Consider the following 27,257-nt stretch of genomic DNA (forward strand, 5'->3'; position numbering starts at 1 on the left):
ATCATTTGTTTTGGGTCTCCCCTATGGAGGGCAGGTCGAGTGGATCAAGGAACTTTTTAATTATTTCATGATCTGCAGCAGCCAGTTGTGAGTACAGTCTCGTGTAGTATTTTTTAAACTCATTTTCTATCTCAATGGGCATATAATGTACTTTATTACTGTCCAGGTTTCTAACTTTCAGAAGTTTTCTGATGACTCTGTCGTGGTTGGATGCTTTGTGATTATACATAAAATATGAACAAAAAGACCTAAAAACTGTGAAAATCTGAATTTTAGCAAACAATAGACAATTATTTATACATTTATTTCAACTTTTCAGAGTCAGGAGTCACAAAGTGGCACACAAAGTTAACAAGTTCATAACATTTAAACTGTATATTTCTGTCAATACATAATTCAGTCAAAACTGAAGTCATGCATGTGATGTGTAGAAGGACTCCGCTAAAAAATTAATTCAAACTGCGTGGGCCCTCCTCATTTTCTGACTCCTCCTTAGCCTTTATCATTTTCTACCATTCTGTGGAAAAGACCAGTAGAAAAGATGAAGTTAGTCTGGCTCATCTGCACAGTGGCTGCTGGTAAGATCTAAACAAATAAATTGCTACAAAATTATATTGAAAGAGAAGCTGAGTGTGGGGAAAGAGTTTTAGGCTGTCTTTTTAATATGTCTGTTTAAAGGTGTAATTCAGCATTTGGAGAAATGTCTTTACTGATTTTCTTTTTAAGAGTTGGATAAAAAGATTGAGAGGAATTTCATGTCTGTTTTTAAAGTAGAAAGATCCAGTCAGTGTGCATTTGGCCTGATTTAATGTAAAAGAGAAAATGGCCCACTGTAACTGTGTCAGTTTAAAGTTCAGACCTGTGCACAAACAAAGCTTTTGTGTGGGTGTTACATGCTAAAATCAACAACAGAGAGAAATGTTAGGAATATTATGGCCTTTAGTTTTTTAACTATCTCATATCAAGTTGCGGAAAATGTTTCCCGTTTATCCTCCGATCCTCTGGGTGCTCAAATTGAAACAGTATTTTTAGTATGCTTTTGTCATGAGCTTCTTTGTATGTAGAAAAAGGTCTTAAGAAGCCAATAAACTTAATCATATGATGGCAGAATAACTTCAGGACCCCCCTCCCACCACATCGTCCCAATTTTGATTTACGGCCTCAGTCGTTTGTGGTTTGTATCATATCTATCTAATAGACTCCAATTTGTTCAAGTAAATGGAGAGTCCTCTTCACACACTAAGGTCAATTATGGTGTTCCACAGGGTTCAGTGCTAGGACCAGTTCTGTTTACATTATACATGCTTCCCTTAGGCAGCATCATTAGAAGACATAGCATACATTTTCACTGCTATGCAGATGACACTCAACTCTGTCTATCCATGAAGCCGGATAACACACACCAATGAGTTAAACTGCAGGAATGTCTTAAAGACATAAAGACCTGGATGGCCGCTAACTTTCTGCTTCTTAATTCAGATCAAACTGAGGTTATTGTACTCGGCCCTGAAAATCTTAGAAATATGGTGTCTAACCAGATTCTTACTCTGGATGGCATTACCTTGGCCTCCAGTAACACTGTGAGGAACCTTGGAGTCATTTTTGACCAGGACATGTCCTTCAACGCACATATTAAACAAATATGTAAGACTGCTTTCTTCCATTTGCACAACATCTCTAAAATTAGAAATATCCTGTCTCAGAGTGATGCTGAAAAACTAGTTCATGCCTTCATTACTTCCAGGCTGGACTACTGTAATTCTTTATTATCAGGATGTCCTAAAAACTCGCTGAAAAGTCTTCAGCTAATCCAAAATGCTGCAGCAAGAGTACTGACAAGGACTAGAAAGAGAGAGCAGATTTCTCCTGTATTGGCTTACCTTCATTGGCTTCCTGTTAAATCCAGAATTAAAAATCCTGCTCCTCACATACAAGGTCTTAAATAATCAGGCCCCATCTTATCTTAATGACCTTGTAGTGCCATATAACCCTATTAGAGCACTTCGCTCTCACACTGCAGGCTTACTTGTTGTTCCTAGAGCAGGAGTCGGCAACCTGCGGCTCCGGAGCCGCATGCGGCTCTTTAGTCCTTATAGTGCGGCTCTGCGTGGTTTGGGAAAATAAATTAGAAGTATTTAGCTGAAGTGTATTTTATTTATGTTAGTTCTTTTTTAACTTGTAGTTCTAGAAATATTAAAATAAAATTATATTCTATTATTTTTTTCATCGCTCAAAATAAGAGTCAAACTCGCGGAAGCCGGTATGCCTGCCGAAACGCCGTGCATTTATCGAGACTTTCAACCCCAGGTAGGCCAATTATGGATCTTCGGATCAGCTATTCTCCACCGTGAACTATGTTAAAAACAAACACCGTTCACGCCTCACAGATGACAGTTTACAGTCCTGCGTAAAGATGAAAGCCCCGATTTGCAGACGCTGTGCGCAGAGGTTCGGGACCAGAAGTCCCATTGTAAACATATCACGGCAGACCCGACGATGTTTGCATGAACACGCTTTTCAGCATCTCTTTATTGACCACTTCTCACACACGGTTGCTGTACGCATACAACCGGCTGTAGCTTTTCAGCTCACAGCCCGACACATACCAACACAACAGCATAGATAGCACAGACGTAAAGGCGGCGAGGCGTGATTGCGGGTGCTGCTCAGGTGCGTGCCTCCCCTGCACTGGCGCTGCAGTCAGGTCAAGGCTTCAAAAGCCCAAAGGCGATATAACAGTTTTTGTTTACTACATGGATCATTTTAGTTCAGCTGGGTGTCTTTCCTTTTGTTATATTTCTTTAAGAGTTCAAAATGTGTTAATTACATAAATAAAATGTAATTTTCTCTGTAGCACTTCAAGGATTTCATAAGCAACACACCTTAGTTGTTCACACAAAGCATAAAGGTAAAAAACAATATATACAGTGTTATCTTCATTTTAGATGTCAAAAAGTATTTGCGGCTCCCAGTGTTTTCTTTTGCGTGGAAACCGGGTCCAAATGGCTCTTTGGGTGTTAAAGGTTGCTGACCCCTGTCCTAGAGTAGTTAAAAGTAGAATGGGAGGCAGAGCCTTCAGTTTTCAGGCCCCTCTTCTGTGGAACCAGCTTCCAGTTTGGATTTGGGAGACAGACACTATCTCTACTTTCAAGATTAGGCTTAAAACTTTCCTTTTTGCTAAAGCATATAGTTAGGGCTGGACCAGGTGACCCTGAATCCTCCCTTAGTTATGCTGCAATAGACGTAGGCTGCCGGGGATTCCCATGATGCATCGAGTTTTTCTTTTCCAGTCACCTTTCTCACTCACTATGTGTTAATAGACCTCTCTGCATTGAATCATATCTGTTATTAATCTCTGTCTCTCTTCCACAGCATGTCTTTATCCTGTTTTCCTTCTCTCACCCCAACCGGTCGCAGCAGATGGCCCCGCCCCTCCCTGAGCCTGGTTCTGTTGGAGGTTTCTTCCTGTTAAAAGGGAGTTTTTCCTTCCCACTGTCGCCAAAGTGCTTGCTCATAGGGGGTCATATGATTGTTGGGTTTTTCTCTGTATCTATTATTGTACGATCTACTGTACAATATAAAACACCTTGAGGCGACTGCTGTTGTGATCTAGTGATATATAAATAAAATTGATTTGAATTGAATTTAAGATTAAAGTGGGCTGTATGTGTCCCACAATGTAAAATGAGTTTTAATTCCCCGATTGAGACATTTCTTGCTTTTTCGGTATGATGGTATGTATTTGTGTTTTTAATATAAGGTACTAATCTGATGTTATTGTCACAGAAATTTCACCCGCAGACAGCCCGATACCCATCAGGCACTTTGGACTGTCGATATCTGAGGATGCCATGCGCTCTCAAATCACTGTAAGAAACACTCAAAAAACATTTTCTCTGACAATATTCAAAACAAAACATTATCTCAAATCATATTTCTTTGTTGTCTTTTAAAACCTGATGTAGGTTTGCAGCCCAAGTGCAGTGCATCCACACAGTGGGAACTCGTCTCTGAACAGAGTGTGTTACAAGATGAAACTCGACCGTGGACCGTCCACCCAAGGTAAAAAAAAAAAAAAAAAAAGTTTTTTCTTCTAGCGGTAAAATATTAGTCTCACTGTCTGTGTCCAGCAGACCGTAGTGGTCAACAAAATGTTTGAACTTGACGACTATGAAGCTGCAAGTGTCTCACCAACACACACAGAGCACTCTGATTGATTCTGTAAGTTCAGTTACATTACAAACAGCTGGCTGAGTACAACTGTGAGATCATAATTATTGCATTTGTTAATTAAATAATATTCATGCTTATAGATGAATCTTTGTTTCATCAGACCAGAAAATCTAGTCTGTTTCCATCTTCCAGGCTAAATATTTTCATGCTTTTCTCCCCCAGAACAAACAAATAAGTCTGTGGAAGTGTTTTTTTTATTTGATGGATCAGCGAGTATGAGCGAAGGAGAATTCAACAAAAATAAAGACTTCATTGTGGAGATAATGGACAGCCTTAGGGACACGCCAGTAATGGTCATTACACAGCTCATCAAATTATTCATAGCATTCATTTTCTAAATAACTATACATATAATATCAATGTATGTAAACTATACATTATATGAGTAATATATTTTTCTTGCTGTTGTTGTTTGTTCTGTTTCCAGTTCGCAGCAGTTCAGTTCTCCACAAGAGTCCACAAAGTGTTTGACTTCAACGACTATGCAGCTGGACGTGCTCTCGATAAACTTAAGAATGATAAACATTTAAAAGGTCTCACCGCGACACACAGAGCCCTCGAATTTGTGTTGTAAGTTGTGTTAAAAGCACCAGGATCAATACAGCTGTGAGATAATGAGCACTGCATTTGTTTGTTTATTCATATTTTTAAATGTTGTTTATTCTGAGTGTTGCTTTGCTTTCGCATTTGTTTCAGAGATGAAATGTTTGAAAACCCAGCTGCAGGCGCCTCTCCTGATGTTTTTTTTGTTTTTTTTTGGAATTATATGAATTTTAATAAAGTAAATTTAAATTAAATGTGTGAGTTGGGGTTGAATAGAATAGAATAGAATAGCATTTTATTTTTATTGTACATGTAAAACAAAACCAGGCACAGCAGAATACCCCTTTTTTTTTTTTTTTTTTTTTTTTTTTTTTTTTTTTCATCATGGCATTGCCGTATTGGTCCATTTGATCAACTTTTGTTGTTATTATTTATTTTATTTTCAGTAGTTACAGATGAGACAGACATGATTGGGGGATAGGAAAGGGAGAAAGAAAGAGAGGAAGGAAAAGAAAAACAGAAGGGAAAAGGGACAGTGAGAAAGGGCACTTACAAAGACAAAGAGAAAAAAAAATATCTCCTGGATCACCTGTTGAGAGAAAAAGAATAGAAAACAAGCAAAAAAAAAACCAAAGTAACATACTAAACACAACACCATCATGTTAATCTAGCTAAGTGTAAACAGCAATAAATACTAAATATTGAATGTTGTTGTGCAGCACAGACAGCGCACAATGTGCTTTGAAGTAGCAGCTAAGAAAGGTATAGTTTATGTCTACGAACAGTGAACACCCGTGTGCACACCCGTGTGGATCAGCGCGCTTGTATACAGAAGGTTTCCCCATGTAACGGTCTGCTAGAGGGTGTGGAGGGCCATAGCCCCGTCCCCCAGGGCATGAAGCAGGCATGGAGGAGATCCAGGCTCCAGACATCCAGGGACCCCAGAGTGCGAGAGCCCAAGGAGTACCACCGGAGGGGCATCCGTGCCACCCTCCTGGGAAGGGCTGAGGAGATCCCCAGACGAGGGGTCACCCAGTAGCCACGGAGCAGAAGCCAGAGGGGGCTGCACTGGCGCGCCCGCCGGCTCTGCCGGCAGCCAGCTGTGCCAGAGTGAACCGAGCTGCAGGCCCAGAGGCCGGAGGTTCGAGGGCCCCCTTTGCCCCGGAAGAGGCCTGACCGAGCGACAGGCACCAGGCCCCGCCAAGTAGCCACCGGGAGTGAGCTGGTGTATACCTGAGCGCCCAGCCCCGGACACCAAGAACCACCAATGCACCGACCCCTGAGTGCATCAGTTACCGGCAGGGAGTGTGGTGAGGGGAGATAGGCCTCCACACTTTGGAGGGCCTGGGTGTTCCCAGGCAGGTGGAGTCTAAGACCCGACCTGACATATAGACACAGACAAACAGGCACACACAGACACAAACATGCATTCCCACCCTCATGCATACAAATACAAACACTCAGCACTCATCCAACGTAGGAATAGACATATATGCACATGTACACACAATCACACTCCCCAAACATACTCTATACCCCGGGTCCAGGTACCCTCGCCCCCAGAGGGGGAAACGGCACCCAGACCCAAGAGATGTGACCCTTTCCCCCCGGGGTGGAGGCAAGCAGACCGCCCCAGGCCTCGCGGAAGCAGGGAGGCCAATCTGTCAGCCAACACCTCCTCCCAGCCCCCCGCCCCGATGGCTGGCAGAGAACGGGGGTGTGTGAAGACCCCATACCTCCCTCCTCCCGCTCATGTGTAGTGTTGCTGCGTGTTGTTCTAAAGTGCATTTAAAACAGGGGAGGGCATGGTGCTGCTGCCGGAGAGCAGCAGGTGTTAGCACGGCCCCTCCCGAGAACCCTCAATGTCTACATGGATTTAAAATTGAGAGGTGGGCACCGGCGCCAGAGGTAGGGTTGAATACCCAGACCATTCACTGGACGCCGTTGGCGTGGTCACCCTCAAGGCCCTATATATATGTGTGTGTTATGACAGTGTGAATAATGTGGATGTCTAAGTTGTGGAATAAAATTGAGGCACAGGTGGCCAGAAGGGGACAGAGGGGGGGGATGTCTCCCCTGCACCCTGGTGACACACCCACACCCCAAGGCCCTACCTGTGTGGGTGGGTGTGGTGGAGCGGGAAGAGGGAGGCAGCCGGGGATGGGGAGGAAAAGAAAGGAGGGGCAAGATGCTCCTCCCTAGGGCCAGCTCCCCCGCTCACCCCAGTAGGCACCCCCGTCCTCTGGCACCCACCAAGGCAAGGGAGTCCAGGCCCATCCAGACCGGGGCCTACGGCAGCAGCACCGCCAAGCCCCACAGGACCCAGGGAAGCCCACCCTACCCCACCGCAGAGGAAACTGTACCCACCCTAACATTCAATCATCTCCCAGACTACACAAGACAACAGACACCCAGGTTAGGTTTGTTCTCCACCTCTCCTATGTCTCTCCCCCACCTGCAGAGTGGACTTCTGCAAGGATGATCCTGATGTTACCAAAGTTCTGATTCTCATCACAGATGGAGATCCCTCTGATACAGACAGGAGAGGGATCATTAAAAGATACGATGATAAAAATATAATTCGTCTTGTCGTCGGGGTAGGATGTGATGTGTTACATCAGTCCCAACAGAAAAATCAGATTTATCTGTTAGACAAATAAATGTGATCATTTTGTGTCACATAAACACTCTTATAGTATTAGACTGTTTTATTCACTGTTATTTAGATGATACACAGTCATACTAAAGTAGAATAGCATCATGTTGTTAATCTCAACACAAACAGCTCAACAGATTTCAGCTCTCAGTCCAGTTTTTACTTCCCATGCTGATGTCAGACTTTGAATTTCATGTTTTCAAGCAGTATTCTCATTTCAGGTCGGAGCTGCTAAGATGGATAAATTCAGGGCCATTGCTTCAGAACCAAAACATAGAAATGCCTTCAAAATTGAAAACTACGATGGACTCATAGATCTGGTGACGATTTTTCTGCAAAAGATATTTACTGTGGAAGGTGATGTTAAAATTTGTTCCCTGTTTTGATAAATACATTTACAAAAATCACTGTTATCTTCCTGGTGTGGACCAGTGGTGGTAACATGTATCTCTTCATATTTAGGTTGCACAGCTCCTCTGGCAGAATTCAGTGGATTCAGTGCTGTTTTCAATTCAATTCAATTCAATTCAATTTTATTTATACAGCGCCAAATCACAACAAAAGTCGCCTCAAGGCGCTTTATATTGTACAGTAGATCGCACAATAATAAATACAGAGAAAAACCCAACAATCATATCATATGACCCCCTATGAGCAAGCACTTTGGCGACAGTGGGAAGGAAAAACTCCCTTTTAACAGGAAGAAACCTCCGGCAGAACCAGGCTCAGGGAGGGGCGGGGCCATCTGCTGCGACCGGTTGGGGTGAAAGAAGGAAAACAGGATGAAAGACATGCTGTGGACGAGAGACAGAGATTAATAACAGATATGATTCGATGCAGAGAGGTCTATTAACACATAGTGAGTGAGAAGGTGACTGGAAAGGAAAAACTCAATGCATCATGGGAATCCCCGGCAGCCTATGTCTATTGCAGCATAACTAAGGGAGGATTCAGGGTCACCTGGTCCAGCCCTAACTATATGCTTTAGCAAAAAGGAAAGTTTTAAGCCTAATCTTAAAAGTAGAGATAGTGTCTGTCTCCCGAATCCAAACTGGAAGCTGGTTCCACAGAAGAGGGGCCTGAAAACTGAAGGCTCTCCCTCCCATTCTACTTTTAAATACTCTAGGAACAGCAAGTAAGCCTGCAGAGCGAGAGCGAAGTGCTCTAATAGGGTGATATGGTACTACAAGGTCATTAAGATAAGATGGGGCCTGATTATTTAAGACCTTGTAAGTGAGGAGCAGGATTTTGAATTCAATTCTGGATTTAACAGGAAGCCAATGAAGGGAAGCCAAGACAGGAGAAATATGCTCTCTCTTTCTAGTCCCTGTCAGTACTCTTGCTGCAGCATTTTGGATTAACTGAAGACTTTTCAGCGAGTTTTTAGGACATCCTGATAATAACGAATTACAGTAGTCCAGCCTGGAAGTAATGAAGGCATGAACTAGTTTTTCAGCATCACTCTGAGACAGGATATTTCTAATTATAGAGATGTTGCGCAAATGGCAGAAAGCAGTCTTACATATTTGTTTAATATGTGCCTTGAAGGACATGTCCTGGTCAAAAATGACTCCAAGGTTCCTCACAGCATTACTGGAGGCCAAGGTAATGCCATCCATAGTAAGGATCTGCTTAGATGCCATATTTCTAAGATTTTCAGGGCCGAGTACAATAACCTCAGTTTTATCTGAATTAAGAAGCAGGAAGTTAGCGGCCATCCAGGTCTTTATGTCTTTAAGACATTCCTGCAGTTTAACTAATTGGTGTGTGTTACCTGGCTTCATGGATAGATAGAGCTGCGTATCATCTGCATAGCAGTGGAAATTTATGCTATGTCTTCTAATGATGCTGCCTAGGGGAAGCATGTATAATGTAAATAGAATTGGTCCTAGCACTGAACCCTGTGGAACACCATAATTGACCTTAGTGGGTGAAGAGGACTCTCCATTTACTTGAACAAATTGGAGTCTATTAGATAGATATGATACAAACCACTGCAGTGCAGTACCTGTAATACCTACAGCATGTTCTAATCGCTCTAATAAGATATTATGGTCAACAGTATCGAACGCAGCACTGAGGTCTAGCAGGACAAGCACAGAGATGAGTCCACTGTCAGAGGCCATAAGAAGATCATTTGTAACCTTCACTAAAGCTGTTTCTGTGCTGTGATGAGCTCTGAAACCTGACTGAAACTCTTCAAATAAGCCATTCCTCTGCAGATGATCTGTTAGCTGTTTGACAACTACTCTTTCAAGGATTTTTGATATGAAAGGAAGGTTGGATATTGGCCTATAATTAGCTAAGACAGCTGGGTCTAGAGATGGCTTTTTGAGTAAAGGTTTAACTACAGCCACCTTGAAGGCCTGTGGTACATAGCCAATTATTAGAGATAGATTGATCATATTTAAGATTGAAGAATTAATTAATGGCAGGACTTCTTTGAGCAGTTTTGTAGGAATGGGGTCTAAAAGACACGTTGATGGTTTAGAGGAAGTAATTATTGAAGTTAACTCAGAAAGATCAATTGGAGAAAAAGAGTCTAACTTAACATCAATGGTACTAAAAGTAGCTGTAGACGATATTACATCTGTGGGATGATTATTGGTAATTTTTTCTCTAATGATAAAAATTTTATTTCTGAAGAAGTTCATGAAGTCATTACTAGTTAACGTTAAAGGGATTGTTGGCTCAGTAGAGCTCTGACTTTTTGTCAGCCTGGCTACAGTGCTGAAGAGAAACCTGGGGTTGTTCTTATTTTCTTCAATCAGTGATGAATAGTAAGATGTTCTGGCTTTGCGGAGGGCTTTCTTATAAAGCAACAAACTATTTCTCCAGGCTAAATGATGATCCTCTAAATTTGTGACACGCCATTTCCTCTCCAGCTTACGAGTTATCTGCTTTAGGCTACGTGTTTGAGAATTATACCACGGAGTCAGGTACTTCTGATTTGAGACTTTAGTTTTCACTGGAGCTACAGTATCCAGAGTCGTACGTAGTGAGGAGGTAAAATTATTAACAAGATAATCGACCTCTGTTGGAGTAGCGTTCAGGTAGCTGTCCTGCTCTATGTTGGTACAGGGCATTGAAGATGATAACAGTGGGTGGATTATATTCTTAAACTTAGTTACAGCACTTTCAGAAAGACATCTACTTTGATAAAGTCTACTCTCCACTGCTGTGTAATCAATTATTGTAAATGTAAATGTTATCAGGAAATGATCAGACAGCAGAGGGTTTTCAGGAAACACTGTTAAATGTTCAGTTTCTAAGCCATATGTTAAAACAAGATCTAGAGTGTGATTAAAGTGGTGGGTGGGTTCTTTTACATTTTGAGAGAAGCCAATTGAGTCTAATAACAGATTAAATGCAATTTTGAGGCTGTCATTTTTAGCATCTACATGGATGTTAAAATCACCCACAATAATTATTTTATCTGAGCTGAGCACTAAATCAGATAAAAAGTCTGAGAAATCAGAGAGAAGGTGAATATCTAAATTCAACTCAGGTCAATTCAGTTTTATTTATATGACAGCTAATCACAGCAACAGTCGCCTCAAGATGCTTAATAGTATAAAGTAAAGACTTTACAATAATAAAGAAAATGACATAATCTCCACACATTTGAAGTCCAGGTCAGTTACTGATCTATAATCCAGCAGCACTGATGTTATTTCTGTGAAGTTAAATCAAATTTTCACTGGTTTGTGGGAACCTGCTCTTTTGAGTGACGGATCAGTACTTTTTTTTAAAGCAATAAAATAAACAATTCTTTATTTTTTTATTCACATCCTTCTATCAACGTTCTGAACTAGTTAGCAGCATTTGTGGTTGCAGGGTCCTGGAGTGTATGCTGTCATACTGCGTGAGACTTTTTGTGTAATTGAAACATTATGTGATCATGTCATTGGTGTAAATATTGATTCTAGCAGTGTGACATCAGGGTTTAGAAAAGCTGGTGAAACTGAACAATTCTGAATAAGCGCTGAATGATTTGCCTTGAAATCATGTTCTCCACAGGATGCAGAGTAATCACTTTAATTATGCTCATTCATCTAAAGGGAGTTTTTCCTTCCCACTGTTGTCAAAGCGCTCGCTCACAGGGGTCATCTGATTGTTGGGGTTTTCTATCTATTATTGTAAGGTCTTTACCTTACAATATAGAGCACATTAAGGCAACTGTTGTTGTACTTTGTCACTTTTTAAATAAAATACAATTGATTTGAATCAATGTAATATTGTAAAGTCAACATTTTAAGTTGTATCTTCTGTTATGAATACACAGCACAGATGGATTTTCCATAGATTTAAGCTATGCTCTGCATTTAGCTGTACTGTACCTGCTAAATATTTCCATTGTTGGACATTTAAGTTCTGTTACGATTTGTTTTAGGTTTGCAGCACAACTGCAGTCAGCAACTGCTCCGACAACTCGTACCTGAATATTGTCTGTCACCAGATCCCAAATCTTCAACAAACCTCTTCTTCTGTTGTTGAAGGTAAAACATTTTTTTAACTTTTATATGTTCCTGGTTACATTCTTTTTAAAATTGTTCCACATTTCCCCCAGAACAAACAATTAAGTCTGTGGAAGTCGTTTTTTTATTTGATGGATCAGCGAGTATGACCGAAAGAGAATTCAACAAAATTAAGGACTTCATTGAGGAGATAATGGGCAGCCTTAGGAACACAACAGTAACGGTCATTACGCAGCTCATCAAATTATTCATAGCATAACTATACACACACACACACACACACATATATATATATTATGCATTATATGAGTAATGTATTTATAAATTTTTCTTGTTTTTATTTTTCTTGCTGTTGTTTGTTCTGTTTCCAGTTCGCAGCAGTTCAGTTCTCCACAAGAGTCCACAAAGTGTTTGATTTCAACGACTATGCAGCTGGACGTGCTCTCGATGAACTTGTTAATGAAAAACATTTAAAAGGTCTCACCATGACACACAGAGCCCTCGAATTTGTGTTGTAAGTTGTGTTAAAAGCACCAGGATCAATACAGCTGTGAGATAATGAGCACTGTATTTGTTCATTTATTCATATTTTTAAATGTTGTTTATTCTGAGTGTTGCTTTGCTTTCGCATTTGTTTCAGAGATGAAATGTTTCAAAATCCAGCTACAGGCGCCTCTCCTGATGTTACCAAAGTTCTGATTCTCATCACAGATGGAGATCCCTCTGATACAGACAGGAGAGGGATCATTAAAAGATACGATGATAAAAATATAATTCGTCTTGTCATCGGGGTAGGATGTGATGTGTTACATCAGTCCCAACAGAAAAATCAGATTTATCTGTTAGACAAATAAATGTGATCATTTTGTGTCACATAAACACTCTTATAGTATTAGACTGTTTTATTCACTGTTATTTAGATGATACACAGTCGTACTAAAGTAGAATAGCATCATGTTGTTAATCTCAACACAAACAGCTCAACAGATTTCAGCTCTCAGTCCAGTTTTTACTTCCCATGCTGATGTCAGACTTTGAATTTCATGTTTTCAAGCAGTATTCTCATTTCAGGTCGGAGCTGCTAAGCTGGATAAATTCAGGGTCATTGCTTCAGAGCCAAAACATGGAAATGCCTTCAAAATTGAGAACTATGATGGACTCACAGGAGTGCTGGAGAATTTACAGAAAAAGATATTTACTGTGCAAGGTGATGTTAAAATGTGTCCCCTGTTTTGATAAATACATTTACAAAAATCACTGTTATCTTCCTGGTGTGGACCAGTGGTGGTCACATGTATCTCTTCATATTTAGGTTGCACAGCTCCTCTGGCAGAATTCAGTGGATTCAGTGCTGTTTTCAAAAAGGTGAATAATTTCAAAAGGATAAAACTGCACACATTCAAAGTCTAAATTATTTACTTGTAACAAGATTGAAATTTCTCAGTCATGGCTAACCTGACATACACAGGTGCAGCAATGCATTAAAAAGAGGCACAATCACAGCATGGGCTCAGGAACACTTCCAGAAATCACTGTCTGTGAACACAGTTCACCATTCCATCCACAAACGCAGGTTAAAGCTCTCTCATACATATTCATATTATCCGTCTTCTCTGCGCTGAAGTCCATTTAAAATGGACTGACTCTTCTGAAGGGTTCAGAATTTACATTTGTTTTAGAAAAGGTCACATCCTCTGGACTAAAGAGGAGAAAAACCATCCAGCGTGTTAGCAATGTTCAGTTCAAAAGCCACATCTCTGATGGTATGATGGTGCACCAGCTCAAATAATACTGGCAGCTTGCACATCTGTAAAGGCTCGGGCAATGCTGAAAGGTGTATAAAGGTTTGAGAGCAGCATCCAGCTGCTCTGATCCATGCGGCGTATTTTTAATGGAAGGCCTTTTCAGCATGAAATAAAAACTACAACAACGTTCATCTGATAAAGTCCAGCAGCTGGTCTCCTCAGTTCCCAGATATTTATAGACTGTTAAAAGAAGACTGAATGCTAACAAGGCCCTGACTCAGCTGTTTGGAGACATGTTGCTGCCAAATTCGTAGTTAGTGTTTCTTAAAATGCTACATCTTTTCTGTTCAAACATTTGATATGTTTCCTATATTCTCTTGTGAATAAAACAATGCTTAATGAGATTTGCAAATAACTGCAAAATTCTGTTGTTAATTACATTTTCCACAGCATCATTAACATGAGTTGCATCTCAACTGTAGTTATTAAAAGAAGGGATATGCGGTTATTTAAATAATAACTGTAAATATACAGTTGGGTTTTTTTGTTTTTTGTTTTTTTGGGAGCAGTGATTGGAGGATGCATTTTATGTACAGCAAAGAAAACAAACCATAAAAGCTTTGCTTTCCATAAACAGTGTCCCATTAAACCCATGAATGAGACTATAAATGAAATTTTTCTGTTGACTCAGTTCAGGTGCTTCATGAACATCTTCAGATAATGACCAAGCCTACCCTTAGTAGAGTGCTATAAGTGATAGAACATACTTACATAACATAATAGAAACATAATAGAACGAAAACAGTTCCTATCATTTAATGTTAACAAGGCAGCTCAAAATCTTCTTTTTAGTTGAGCTTTGCATTTTTGTAAGCGTTCTTATTTTAATTCATGACTGTTGATCTGTGACATTACCTCATCACTGTTACTGGCATCTCAGTTCCTCTCTGTCTCTATTCAGCCTGAAGTGTAATCAGATGTTTCTGTGAGCAGGATAGCCTGATCGTGGGTTCTGTGAGATCAAACAGCTGGCGTAGTTTTCTCCGTAGACCTCAAGAACGAATGCAGGGTTACCTGGGTAAACCCATTTCTGTTTTTTATTTTTACCTGCTATCTATCTATTACCTGCCACTTTAATAAGATTACTTTTATATGGCTTGAGATACCATAGTGTAGCACATATGAGATCCACAGTGAACATTTAGCAGATTATCAAATTATTTGGCTGTTGCAGGAAATTCCATTTCCATTGGAAAGAAAAACGGTGTTCCTTTGTATTTCGTGGGTTTACCAAAGTTTGAGCAAACAGGACAGATCAAAGTTTTCAGACACCGCTGTGAACAATGGACATTACTTCAAAGAATTCGTGGAGAACAGGTTGGTAACTGTGTTAAGAAATATTGTGATTTTTAAAAATATTCAGATTTGAGTTAAAGGATGAAAATATTTGTGCCAAAACTTTTGTAAAAGTTTGGATTTTGTGTCATATTAAGAGGAAACGATGGATTAATATGACAAAAATCCTTAGAGTGGGAGGGTGTAGGTGATTGGGATCAGGCCCTCAACAGAGAATAAAAAGAGATGAGCAGCACTTTACAGTTTGAGAATAATAATGTGTGTTTTTAAACAATAATGACAAATCCAACAAATCATGGACTCTTAATACAGTTATTACAGCTCTTAATAACTGTACTACTTTGAAGCTGTGTCTTTGGGTTTGGTTTTGACTTTGTAAATCATCCTTTACACTCCAAACATTCTCAGATTGGTTCCTACTTCGGTGCTGAGCTGTGCTCATTAGATGTTGATTCAGATGGGAGCACTGACTTCCTGCTGGTAGGAGCTCCACAGTTTCATCTGCCTCAGGTGAAGAAAGAAGGCCGGGTCTACATCTACTCTGTGAGCGATGAGGTGAGCTATAATAAAAGCTAAGATCCAGTGTGACACTGTGTGAGCTTTAAAGCTGACAAAATAAATGCATGTGTTTTCATAGTCCATTATTAACATCCTCATTTCCTATTAGACTGTACTGGAAAGTAACCAGGATGTGACAGGACCATCCATGGGTAGATTTGGCACCACCATATCCAGTCTTCCAGACCTGAATGGAGATGGACTACGAGACGTAGCTGTCGGCGCTCCGCTTGAGGATGATAAAAGCGGGGCTGTGTATATCTACTATGGCAACAGGCAGAGAGGGATAGTCAGCACTTTCAACCAGGTGACACAGACAACACTACTGTGCAAAAGTCCTGATTCACCCTTCATGTCTTTATATTCTGCTTTTAAAATGCTAAGTAGGTGTAGTGATTTCTTGCAAACATGTGCAAAATAAATGGAAATACAATATAAGAGGCAAAAATAGAGTTTGTACAATTATAACAAGCTTTGGACTGCCTCTATTCTTTTACACAGCTCAAACTCTCCTAGGCAAGTAGTTTCTTTCTTGTAATTGGTAGTCTTCAGGAATAGTTCCTAAAAGGACATTCAAAGCTTCTCTTTGGATGTTGGCTGCCTTTTGTTCTGTTATCTGTAAAGATGATCCCACACTGCTTCAGTAATGTTGAGGTCCAATTCAATTCAAAATATATTTTTATAGCACATTTAAAAAGAACAGAGTTGACCAAAGTGCTTCACAATCAGTTAAAAACAAGGAAAAACAGTAGAGAAACAAATATAGATAAATTAGAAACAAATACAGGTAAATAAGAAGACAGTGAATTAACAATAAAAACATAAAACAGGCCTGATGGTACTCATACTGAACTCGAATTAAAAGCCAAAGTAAAAAAGTGAGTTTTAAGATGCCATTTAAAAGACTGAATAGACTCTGAAGTACAAATCTGCTCTGGCAGATTATTCCAGAGTCTGGGTGCTGCTAATGCGAAGGCCCGATCTCCTCTATTCTTCAATCGAGACCTTGGTTGTGCTAAGAGCATCTGGCTAGAAGATCTCAGAGCTCTTTTGGGGTCATACATGTTGAGAAGTTTGTTTAAATAACTAGGCGCCATATTATTTAAAACTTTAAAAGTAAGTAAAAGAATCTTAAAATCAATATGATATTTTACAGGGAGCCAGTGTAAATTTGCTGAAACTGGAGTGTTCATACATTCTAACAGCTGTTAAAAGACATGCAGCGACATTTTGGACTAACTGCAAGCGATGAAGAGATGAGTGTTGAAGACACAAATAGAGAGAATTGCAGTATTCCAGTCTAGAGGTGATGAAGGCATGAATAAGTGTTTCTAGGTCTCTTGGAGGAAGACAAGGCTTAGCTTTGGCAATTTCACGTAACTGATAAAAATTTGTTTTCACAACTGTGGACACTTGCTTCTCTAATTTAAAGGAGCTATCTACAGAAGTTCTCAGATGATACAGCCATCATTGGATGCGTATCAGACGGGAATGATCAGGAATACAGGGGGGTCATCAGTGACTTTGTTGGCTGGTTTGAGACCAACGTACTCCAAATCAACGCCGGCAAGACAAAGGAGATGATCATAGACTTCAGGAGGAAGTCACCCCCTACAACACCGGTGAACATCCAAGGGAAAGACATTGAGATAGTGGACCTGGGTGTTCACCTCAACAATAAACTGGACTGGACTACAAATACAGACATCCTGTATAAGAAGGGCCAGAGTCGACTCCACCTGCTGAGGAGACTGAGGTCCTTCGGAGTGTGCAGGACTCTGTTAAGGACATTCTATGACACTGTGGTAGCATCTGCCCTTTTCTATGCAGTGGCCTGCTGGAGGAGTGGATGCACGGTCAGGGACAGGAGCAGGATTGACAAACTGGTGCGGAGGTCTAGCTCCATGCTGGGATGTCCCCTGGAGTCTGTGGAGGTGGTTGGTGAGAGGAGGATGTTAGTAAAGCTGACATCCATCATGAACAACCCACATCACCCACTGCATGATTATGTGAGTGGGCTGAGCAGCTCCTTTAGTCAGAGACTGAAACACCCTCGGTGCAGGAAGGAGCGCTTTCGCAGATCATTCATCCCAACAGCAGTTAGACTCTATAACTCCTCAATCACGATGTCATAAGCCACTGGACACTGTGAACATCCACGGTCACCACTTCATGCATAATGGACCTTCCATGTGTATGGACATGTGCAGGTATATATGTATGTATATGTATACATATGTATATTTAGTGTGTACGTGTGTGTGTGTGTACATGTCTATACATAGGAATAGTAGTGGTACAATAGTTATGTCAAGCTATATAGTTTATGTCTGGCATATTTCCAACCATATCCATAATCACATACTGTGTATGCTACCATTGTATATAGTGTATTATCTTACTTTTCTTCATTGATTGTACTTATTTGTATTTTTGTATTTCCTTCTGATATCTGTACCTGAGCTGAGGTGACGCAAAAATTTCCCCGTTGTGGGATCAATAAAGTCTTATCTTATCTTATCTATCTAAAAACACTCTGAGATTCCTTACAGTGTGAGAAAGATGAGAAGCAAGAGGACCGAGGGTATCAGTTAACTTGTTCAAAGGGGCATGAGTTCCAAAAACCATAACTTGTAAGTGTAGTGTAAGAAAATTCTGTGTTAACCAGTCTTTAACATCATGTAAACAGTTAAGCAAAGGCTGCAGTGGGACAGAGACATCCAGTTTCAAGGGGAAGTAAATTTGGATGTCATCAGCATAACAATGAAAGGGAATGTTGTTTTTCCTAAAAATAGATCCCAAAGGCAGCATGTATAAGGAGAACAGAGTTGGACCCAAAACAGACCCCTGTGGCACACCACAACACATAGGAGCGGAGGAAGAGGAGTATTGTCTATTTTAACAGAAAAAGACCTCTCTGATAAATAAGATTTAAACCATGATAAAACCGTGCCTTTTAGACCAACAACGTGTTCAAGTCTCGATAAAAGAATGTTGTGATCAACTGTGTCAAAGGCGGCAGTCAAATCTAAAAGGACTAAAACAACAGAGCAACCTGAGTCTACAGTCTACAGAAGGTCATTAAAAACTCGTAAAAGCGCAGCCTCAGTACTGTGACGAGATTTAAAACCAGACTGGAACACTTCACAAATGCCATGAGTGTCTAAAAAGGTCTGAAGTTGCTTAAAAACAACTTTCCCAAAAATTTTGGACATAAAAGACAGTTTAGAAATTGGCCTGAAGTTAGAAAGCACATTTGGATCAAGATTTTTCTTCTTAATAATGGGTTGCACAACAGCATGTTTGAAAAAAGCTGGTACACAACCTGATGACAATGAAGTGTTTAATAAAAATAAAATACTAGGCCCAATGACATGAAGCGTTTCTTTGAGGAGGCGAGAAGGAAGCATATCTGCTTTTCTATACAGGTATGCTATTAATGTGTTGGCAGCGTGTTTGAGACCATTGTGATGCTAAAAAAAAATGGAGTCATCGGCCATCAGATGCTTTCCAGGTAGATCAAAATCTGACTGTACTTTTCCGTGTTCATAATTCCGTAAATTGTGACAAATCATGAACCCGACTGGCCATTTAACGACAGCCCCAAACCATAACAGAGTCTCCACTGTGTTTTGCAGATGGCTATCAAATTTTACATTTGGATTCATCCGTCCGTAACACCCATAGCCACTGATTTCGAGTCATGTTCTTCTGTGATTTGGAATACCCCAGGTCTTTGCTGTTTTTTTTGGTTTTAATTTTATTTTTAATTTATTAAGGGCATGATTTTCAGATGCTGCTCATCTGCTGGAAATAGTGTTTTTTAGGCCTCACACTTCCCTCTGTCCTCCACTTTTCTCCAAATTTCTAAAGACATCCTGTACACCAAGATGAAATATGCCAAGTTTCCTGCTGATACCTTTTGAGAATCACCTTGTTGGTTCAAAGAGAAATTAGCTTTTGGCTGTCAAACTGTGTTATCTTTGACATTTTTGCAGATTCCACTGAAAATATTGTGTGCAATTTCCTGCAACTCTAAAAAAAATCAAACAACAAGTGTCTAAAGAAATTCAATTAAAAGAACAATTTAGATTATTTCCGTCTTTGAGCTTTGTTTATGCTTTAATGAGTCATAGGTCAGTGTTAAGTTGTTTTAAAAATGAAAAAACATTCCCCTAAAAATGATCAGGTACAAGAACTGGACTGAAAATGAATGAAAAAGCAGCCAATGTTTTAAAAAAAAAAAAAAGCCTTTGAAAGACCTTTAGAAAGTCTGCAGATCAATGAAAGTCTGCCTCTATGGAAGCAAAATATAAAGAAATGTGAGGTGACTCAAGACTTTTGGATAGCACTTTATTATCAAAGATTCAGGAGGAAAATTATTTCTATAACCTTCAAATCATATAAACCATCAGAGAAATGAGGCACAAACAATGAATCTGCACAACACATTTGCCCCTCCATGCTTGCCTCTTGATTGTTTTAGTAATGCTGTAATATAACTTCAAAAATGATGTTGAAACTCCAACATCATTGTGAAGTTTGCGGACGACACTACAGTGGTGGGTCTTATTACCAACGGTGATGAGACGGCCTACAGGGAGGAGGTCAGCGCCCTGACCCACTGGTGTCAAGACAACCATCTCACCCTCAACGTCGCAAAGACAAAGGAGTTGATAGTGGACTTCCGGAGGTGCAGAGGAGTACACACCCCCATCACCATCAACGGCGCCGCTGTGGAGAGAGTGAGCAGCTTCCGCTTCCTTGGTGTACATCTGGCTGAGGATCTTACGTGGTCAGTACACATAAACAAAACAGTGAAGAAGGCGCAGCAGCGCCTCTTCTTTCTCAGGAGACTGAAGAGATTCGGCATGAGCCCCTGCATCCTCAGGACCTTCTATCGCTGTGCCATTGAGAGCATCCTCACTGGATGTATCACCACCTGGTACGGCAACAGCACCGCTCACAACCGCAAAGCTCTCCAGAGAGTAGTGCGGTGTGCTGAACGGATAATTGGAGGTGAGCTTCCCTCCCTCCAAGACATCTACAGGAAGCGGTGCCTGAGGAAAGCGGGGAGGATCATCAAGGACTCCAGTCACCCCAGCCATAAACTGTTCAGACTACTACCATCAGGAAGGAGGTTCTGCAGCATCCGGTCCCGTACCAGCAGACTGAGAGACAGCTTTTTCCATCAGGCCATCAGACTGCTGAACACTTCATAGACACCTCACCTTCACTACTGGAACTTCAACATTATGCACTCCATACTGTATATAAATACCACTGTTTTGCACATACCAACCTCTGTATATTTTATATATCTTATTTTATTGTTTACTTTATTTCATTTGTAAAACATGTATATACATACTATATACACACTCAAACACACACACGTAGAAAAACATATTTAGTATACTCATTCAGTAATGTATATACCTTTACATATTGTACATATATTTATTACTTTTTAGATTAGCCATTTTTATATTTTGCTTGTTTTACATTATTGTATTTTGCACAACTCTGTTGCTTGTGAAGCTCGCACACAAGAATTTCACTCACATGTACTGTACCAGTGTACCTGCACATGTGATGTGACAATAAAAGTGATTTGATTTGATTTGATTTGATTTGAAATATGACAACCTGCCCAAAGAACTTTGTGTCCAACACTATTTCAAAGGGTGGGATTTATAACAAGTAAAATCTCTGTTTCTATATTTCAACAGTCAAACATTTCTCTGTCAGACACCACAGCCTGCCAGCCTAAATGTATTCAAGTCAAAATATTGTACAATAACGACTGAACGACGTGCAGAGCCTACAATAACGCACATTTTTGGTTCCCATTTGCCCATGTTTCTTTATCCAAAAGGGTCGTGGCTGAGTGCATACATATAAAGCCAGAGTCTTCCTACAGTTTAGTTGTAAAAAAGTAATTGAGCATATTTACCAGTAACTAGTCGTATCTGATACAGTAATGATTGGAAATGAAATATCTTATCATGTCACTAATGCAAGTTTTTGCAAGTTTTTGTCTGTGCTTATGGAGTTGTGTTCGCACACTCTCAAAACCTCTGTGCACTTGTATTTAAGTTTTATTATCTGCAGCATGATACTTTACAATTATCATAATTAAAACAATTCAGGACATCATGAGAGCACTATCGTAGACACAGACATGTAATGTCTTCTGAAAGAGGTATTCAGACTAGGCTCTAATATCTCGTTATTCCAGAGAATCATGGGAAAAAATATAGACCATGGGCTGAAATTCTTTGGAAGAGCCATCTTCGGGGACGTCGGGGAGGATGGACTATCGGGTGTTGTGGTTGAATCACATGGTGCAGCTGTTGTATTCAGGTGAATATTATATGAACACTGCACGTATAAAAAAGGCTAAAATTTACAGCGACACTCTATTTAAGTTCATTTGCTGCCATTTAGATCCAAGCCGGTCTTCAACGTCTTGGCTCGTCTGTCTTTTCACCCTGAGAACCTTGACACCCTGAGTCCAGATAAAAATGTAGCTGTGGTTAAAATAACGGCATGCTTTGAAAAGGTTGAAGCAACAAAGAGCAAAGCAGGTAGGTTTGTTGTGATGAGCTGGCTAATGTGGAACATTAAAACAGTTTTTAAAAATCCACATTAATGTGTATTTATTTAATGTGAATTTTTTCAGGGCCAGTGAGCTCAGCATTGAACATCACATATATACTTAATGTGATGGGTCAAGCAAGTCAAAGTATGTTCAGTCAGACCCTGGAGCTGAGAGATGAAAACACCTGTGTCAGCTACTCCATCAACAGAGCAGTAAGAATGTTGAACATCATCTGTTTATTTATTCACTCTCTGATTACTTTAACACATCGTTCAATCACCACTTTTCCTTAAAGCGCCAGTTTTGTAAGCTGTTTTAGTGTTTTAAGCCATAGCACGCACTATGGACATGTCACATAAGATTCTGAATTTAGCTGAGCCTCAAAGGGCTTGGTGCCATTTAAAGATATTTTACATGATTATTTTACATTTACCTGACTGACTGTCCCTTGCAAGCTTGGGGTTTAAACCATTGAGAAAAGGTGGGCGGGGATTTGTCTACAAGTCCTTTTCTTTTGGCCACGCCCTTTAGGGTTTGCCACAAGAAATCTTTTTTTTTTTTTTTTTTTTTTTTTGCCTGTCCCATTTGGTTCTTTAGTCGTCAGAATTGTTACAAGGTTTCCCCATGTAATGATCTGCTAGAGGATGTAAAGAGCCATAGCCCTGTCCCCCAGGGCATGAAGCAGGCATGGAGGAGATCCAGGCTCCAGACATCCAGAGGCCCCAGAGTGCGAGAGCCCAAGGAGGACCACCGGAGGGGCATTCGTGCCACCCTCCTGGGAAGAACTGAGGAGAGCCCCAGATGAGGGGTCACCCAGTAGCCACGGAGCAGAAGCCAGGGGACAAGGGGCAGAAGGGGGGGGGGGGGGGGGGATGACTCCCCTGCACCCTGGTGAGACACCAGGGCCCTGCTTGTGTGGGTGTGTTGGAGCGGGAAGAGGGAGGCAGCCGGGGATGGGTCAGCTCCCCCGCTGACCCCAGTAGGCACCCCCGTCCTTCGGCACCCACCAAGGCAAGGGAACCCAGGCCCATCCAGATCGGGACCTACGGCAGCAGGACTACAGGCAGATGTTGCCCCACAGGACCCGCCCAGCCCCGGGTCCTGTGGGGCTGGGCGGGTCCTGTGGGGCAACATCTGCCTGTAGTTTTTTAAGCTGGTTAAATATCTTTAACCTTTTTTCTCTGGTGCCAGCTCCATTTACATTCCATGTGACAAACCATAATTGTGTGTGTATGTCTAATGATGTATGCTGGGTTTTTCGTTTAGACGGGTGAAGAGAATGTGGAAACATCACTTGTTTGTAAATAGAAAGAGAAAAAAAATGTGTGGTGAGAGGCTCCATAAGTCTGACTATGTGTGTGAATATTCACTAATATGAACAAGCGTGGCTTGCGTGTGTGTCCTATAAGTCTGTGTGTGCTGTGAGGCTGTTGTGAATGTGCTGCCGTTGAGCGCATGTGTTTGCGTGATCGTGGTGTGTGAATATCCAGAAATAGAGGGTGTTGTTTGTAGGTGAGTGGGGAAGTAGGTGATCACAGCAGTGAAAGAAAAGAGAAAGAAAAAAACCACCAGAACGGTGAGCAACAACAAAAAGAAGAAAAGAAACGGAAACATTCCAATTAAAGCAATGACGGAGGGTGACGGTGTTATATCTGCTTATGACATCATACTGATATTACAAGGTTAAACACATGTTAAAGGAGAGAGTGTGAATGAATAAGAAAAGAGTGTAGCGGGTTCTTATCTGGAGTGCAGTCAATATAACCACGGAGTGGTGCCGGGGTCGCAGTAGAGCTGTCCGTCCACGTAGAGCCGGTCCACGGCGATGACAGTGCGGGAGCCTCTCTGGATGAAGCTACGTCGAACTGGGAACAGGACCCTGCATCGTTCCAGGATCTCTTTGGGGAACTGGTCATTCATGCTGAAGTCTGTTCCTTTCAGCTCCCTGCCGCGACTCTTCACCTGTTCCTTCTGTTTGAATTGGCCGAATTTGGCCACAATTGGACGTGGTCTCCCAGTCGGCGACCTCACGCCCCCCAAGTGATGCACTCTTTCGAAGGCGATGTTCTTTACGGTGTCCTCCGGCAGCTTCAGGTGGGTTTTAATGAAGCTTTTCCTTTTTAATGAAGGAAATCATTTGACTGCAAGCTTTGGACATGCTTAATGTGAGCATCTGCCACTGTGACAGAATCATAAGGACATAAGGAAAGGCATTATATGTGGCCCTTAATATCAATAATCAGGTTTATTTATATTGTACCAAATCACAATCACCTCAATAAAGATCCTACAGAAAACACCAGCAATCATGCAGCTTCCTATGAGTTGGCACTCTGCAGCAGTGGAAAGCAACACTTCCCTTTCAACAGGAACAAACCTCAGGCACAACAAGTGGAGGGGCAGCCATACATCTCCTGTTACTGGTTGGGGGTGAGGGGAGGGAGACAGGACAACAGACAAGCTGTGGAAAACAGACAGAGATTAATAATAACTAATGATTAAATGCAGAGTGCTGAAGAATGAAAAGAGGTGGTTGCGGAGATAGGGTGAGAAGTTCAGCCATCCGGGAGGGGCTCAGAGTAGAGCCGCTGCTCCTCCACATCGAAAGGAGCCAGCTGAGGTGGTTCGGGCATCTGACAAGGATGCCTCCTGGGTGAGGTGTTCCGGGCATGTCCCACCGGGAGGAGGCCCTGGGGCAGACCCAGGACACGCTGGAGCGATTATATCTCTTGGCTGGCCTGGGAACGCCTTGGTGTTCCCCCGGATAAGCTGGAGGAGGTGGCTGGGGAGAGGGAGGTCTGGGCTTCTCTGCTTAGGCTGCTGCCCCCGCGACCCGGCCCCGGATAAAGCGGAAGAAGATGGATGGATGGCATCGGTGCAAATTATAAGTCTGTATCATAATGTCTGGTGTTTTCGTTTTTGTTGGTTTGTTTCTATTATGTTTGATTTTGCGAGTTGGTTATTAGATGCTGCTCCGGCCAGCCAGAGAATCCCCCGCCGCCCCGCCCTCTACTCCCTGTGCCGCAAGCAGCAGGCGCACCAGTTCGCAAAAGGAGGGCGCCCTTACTCCCAGCAAATGGGCGATAGAAAATCGATTGGTGACTATGCCATTCCCAATATGTGCTGGCATGAGGTTTGGTTGCCGATGCCCGTGATGCCACTCCCCACCACGATGCTGCCCCAGGCAACCGCCCGTGTCGCCCGTATCAAAAACCGCTACTGACTCTAAGAGTTATCAAATAACAGTGCTTGAGTTTGTTACCATCGTAGTATTTTTAGGCTTTTTGAAAGCTGATGACAACGACTTTGTTTCTTACAGAACTATGTGGCAGACACATCAACACCTCTCAGGATCAGACTTAACTTCCTTCAACCTGACAGCGAGAGCGCGAGCGCCGTCCTGAGCGTGGACTCTGAAAGAGAGGCTGTCCTTGAGGTACGTTCAGTCGCCCGTACAGTCTGTATTTACATGCTTATTGTATACAACCAAAGATACAGCTATAGTCATTTTTTTCAATTTTATTCGGCCACACGATGGCGCCAAAGTCCTTATGTTCACAGTTAGAGTGGATGTTTCAGCTATGTATGACATTCTCACTGTGTTTAACTGTGTCCCTTCTGTGTTTGGAGCAAGAGATGTAAGATTGGCGTAGTTCAAGTCATATATGTTATGTTATGTGTATATTCAGATGGATGTGTTGGTTTATTTCATTTAATACTTTATGTTTATCTTGGTGGAGCTGTTGCTGTATATATTTATATACTCATGGCAATTTGTTTGTTACTACAGACTGCTGGCAACACTGAGCATCTAAGTGGCAATAAAACAGCTGGCGGTGACAATCCAGCAAAGTGGAAGCCTCTTGTCCTCCTTCCTGTATCCTGACCGATACACCATCTTGTTAGCTGCTGAACCTAAAAGAACTAGCCCTCACCAAGTACTCCTCAACAGTCATGTCCTATTATTTTTACCAAGAATGTTTAGTAGGATTTAATATGAGGTCTGAAGCTTTTTTTCTGACTTGTGGTTTAAGTTTGACCTCAATTTTTTTTTTTTTTTTACTTTTTACAGATTCCCATTTCAAAATAATGCAGAAGTGAAAGCTGACCTGTTCAAGAACATATTTCTGATCTTTAGCAAGTAACAAACATGCTCAGAGGAGTTATTATCATGGAGTAATTATTATCATTAATAAAAGACTTATTAATGAAAACAATGAGAAATTACTTTGTCTTTAAATGTAAAACTTTTCAATTCATTCTTTCCTAATTTTTAGATCTTTAATTTAGATTCAGTTTTGTTTTATTTACACCCCACATAATCACAACAACAGTCACCTAAAGCCCATAAAGACTCTGCACAAAATAGAGATGAATGCAGAGAACACCCCAACAATAAAAAGTACCCCCCATTAACAAGCACATGGCAACAGTTGGAAGGAAAAGCTCTCTTTCAACAGGAAGAAGCCTCCAGCACAACCAGGCTCAGGGAGGGGCAGCTAGCTGCTGTGACCAGCTGTGGGTGAGGAGAGGAGGAAAGGACAAAAGTGCTGTGGAAGAGAGCCAGAGATTAATAATGACTCATAATTAAAAGCTGAGAGGTGTGTAAACACACAGAGAGTGAGGAAGAAACATCATGAGAAGCTGTCAGCAGCCTGAGCCTTCAGTTAGCTAGAATCTAAAGTTGTTTCACAGAGACACTCTGCTGATGTGTTTAAACTTTTGTCTCGTCAAATCCAAAAACAATAAAATAAAACATATCAAAGCCTTTCACATCACACAGCACTGTCATTAAGCTCCTGGCCTGTTTCTATGCATCCTTAACATTACTGTCATCTTGTGGCCACAGTCAGCTACTGTCGCTGAAAATCTGAACTCTAAAGCATAAACGTGTCAGTTCCACCGCTGCCCGCTGTTAGTCATGTTCCTGTTCCACTTGGCTATCTTCAGCACTGGATGACAAGCTGGGTTTAAAGATTAATGAGCTTCATTTTATTTATTTTACCTGCACAGATCATTAGGATTGAATGAAGAATCCTACGGAAGGGAGAAAAATGTCTTCCACCAAGAATACCCATATGAAC

General features: G+C 41.2%; 1 protein-coding gene across 1 annotated transcript; it reads left to right on the forward strand.

The window, feature by feature from the left end:
• The first annotated feature begins 541 nt into the window (after positions 1–541).
• LOC134629836 (integrin alpha-L-like) lies at positions 542–26,350 on the forward strand. Its single transcript, XM_063477347.1, has 17 exons — positions 542–578; positions 3,787–3,869; positions 11,826–11,931; positions 12,003–12,133; positions 12,282–12,424; positions 12,551–12,701; positions 12,982–13,117; positions 13,223–13,275; positions 14,649–14,733; positions 14,890–15,032; positions 15,420–15,566; positions 15,679–15,876; positions 21,811–21,935; positions 22,020–22,159; positions 22,255–22,385; positions 25,493–25,609; positions 26,246–26,350. The coding sequence occupies exons 1-17, from the start codon at positions 542–544 to the stop codon at positions 26,261–26,263; spliced, it is 1,944 nt and encodes a 647-aa protein (XP_063333417.1). The 3' UTR covers positions 26,264–26,350.
• The last annotated feature ends 907 nt before the right edge of the window (positions 26,351–27,257 follow it).

This window comes from Pelmatolapia mariae, linkage group LG6 (genome assembly GCF_036321145.2).
Source record: "Pelmatolapia mariae isolate MD_Pm_ZW linkage group LG6, Pm_UMD_F_2, whole genome shotgun sequence".
Taxonomy (NCBI): domain Eukaryota; kingdom Metazoa; phylum Chordata; class Actinopteri; order Cichliformes; family Cichlidae; genus Pelmatolapia; species Pelmatolapia mariae.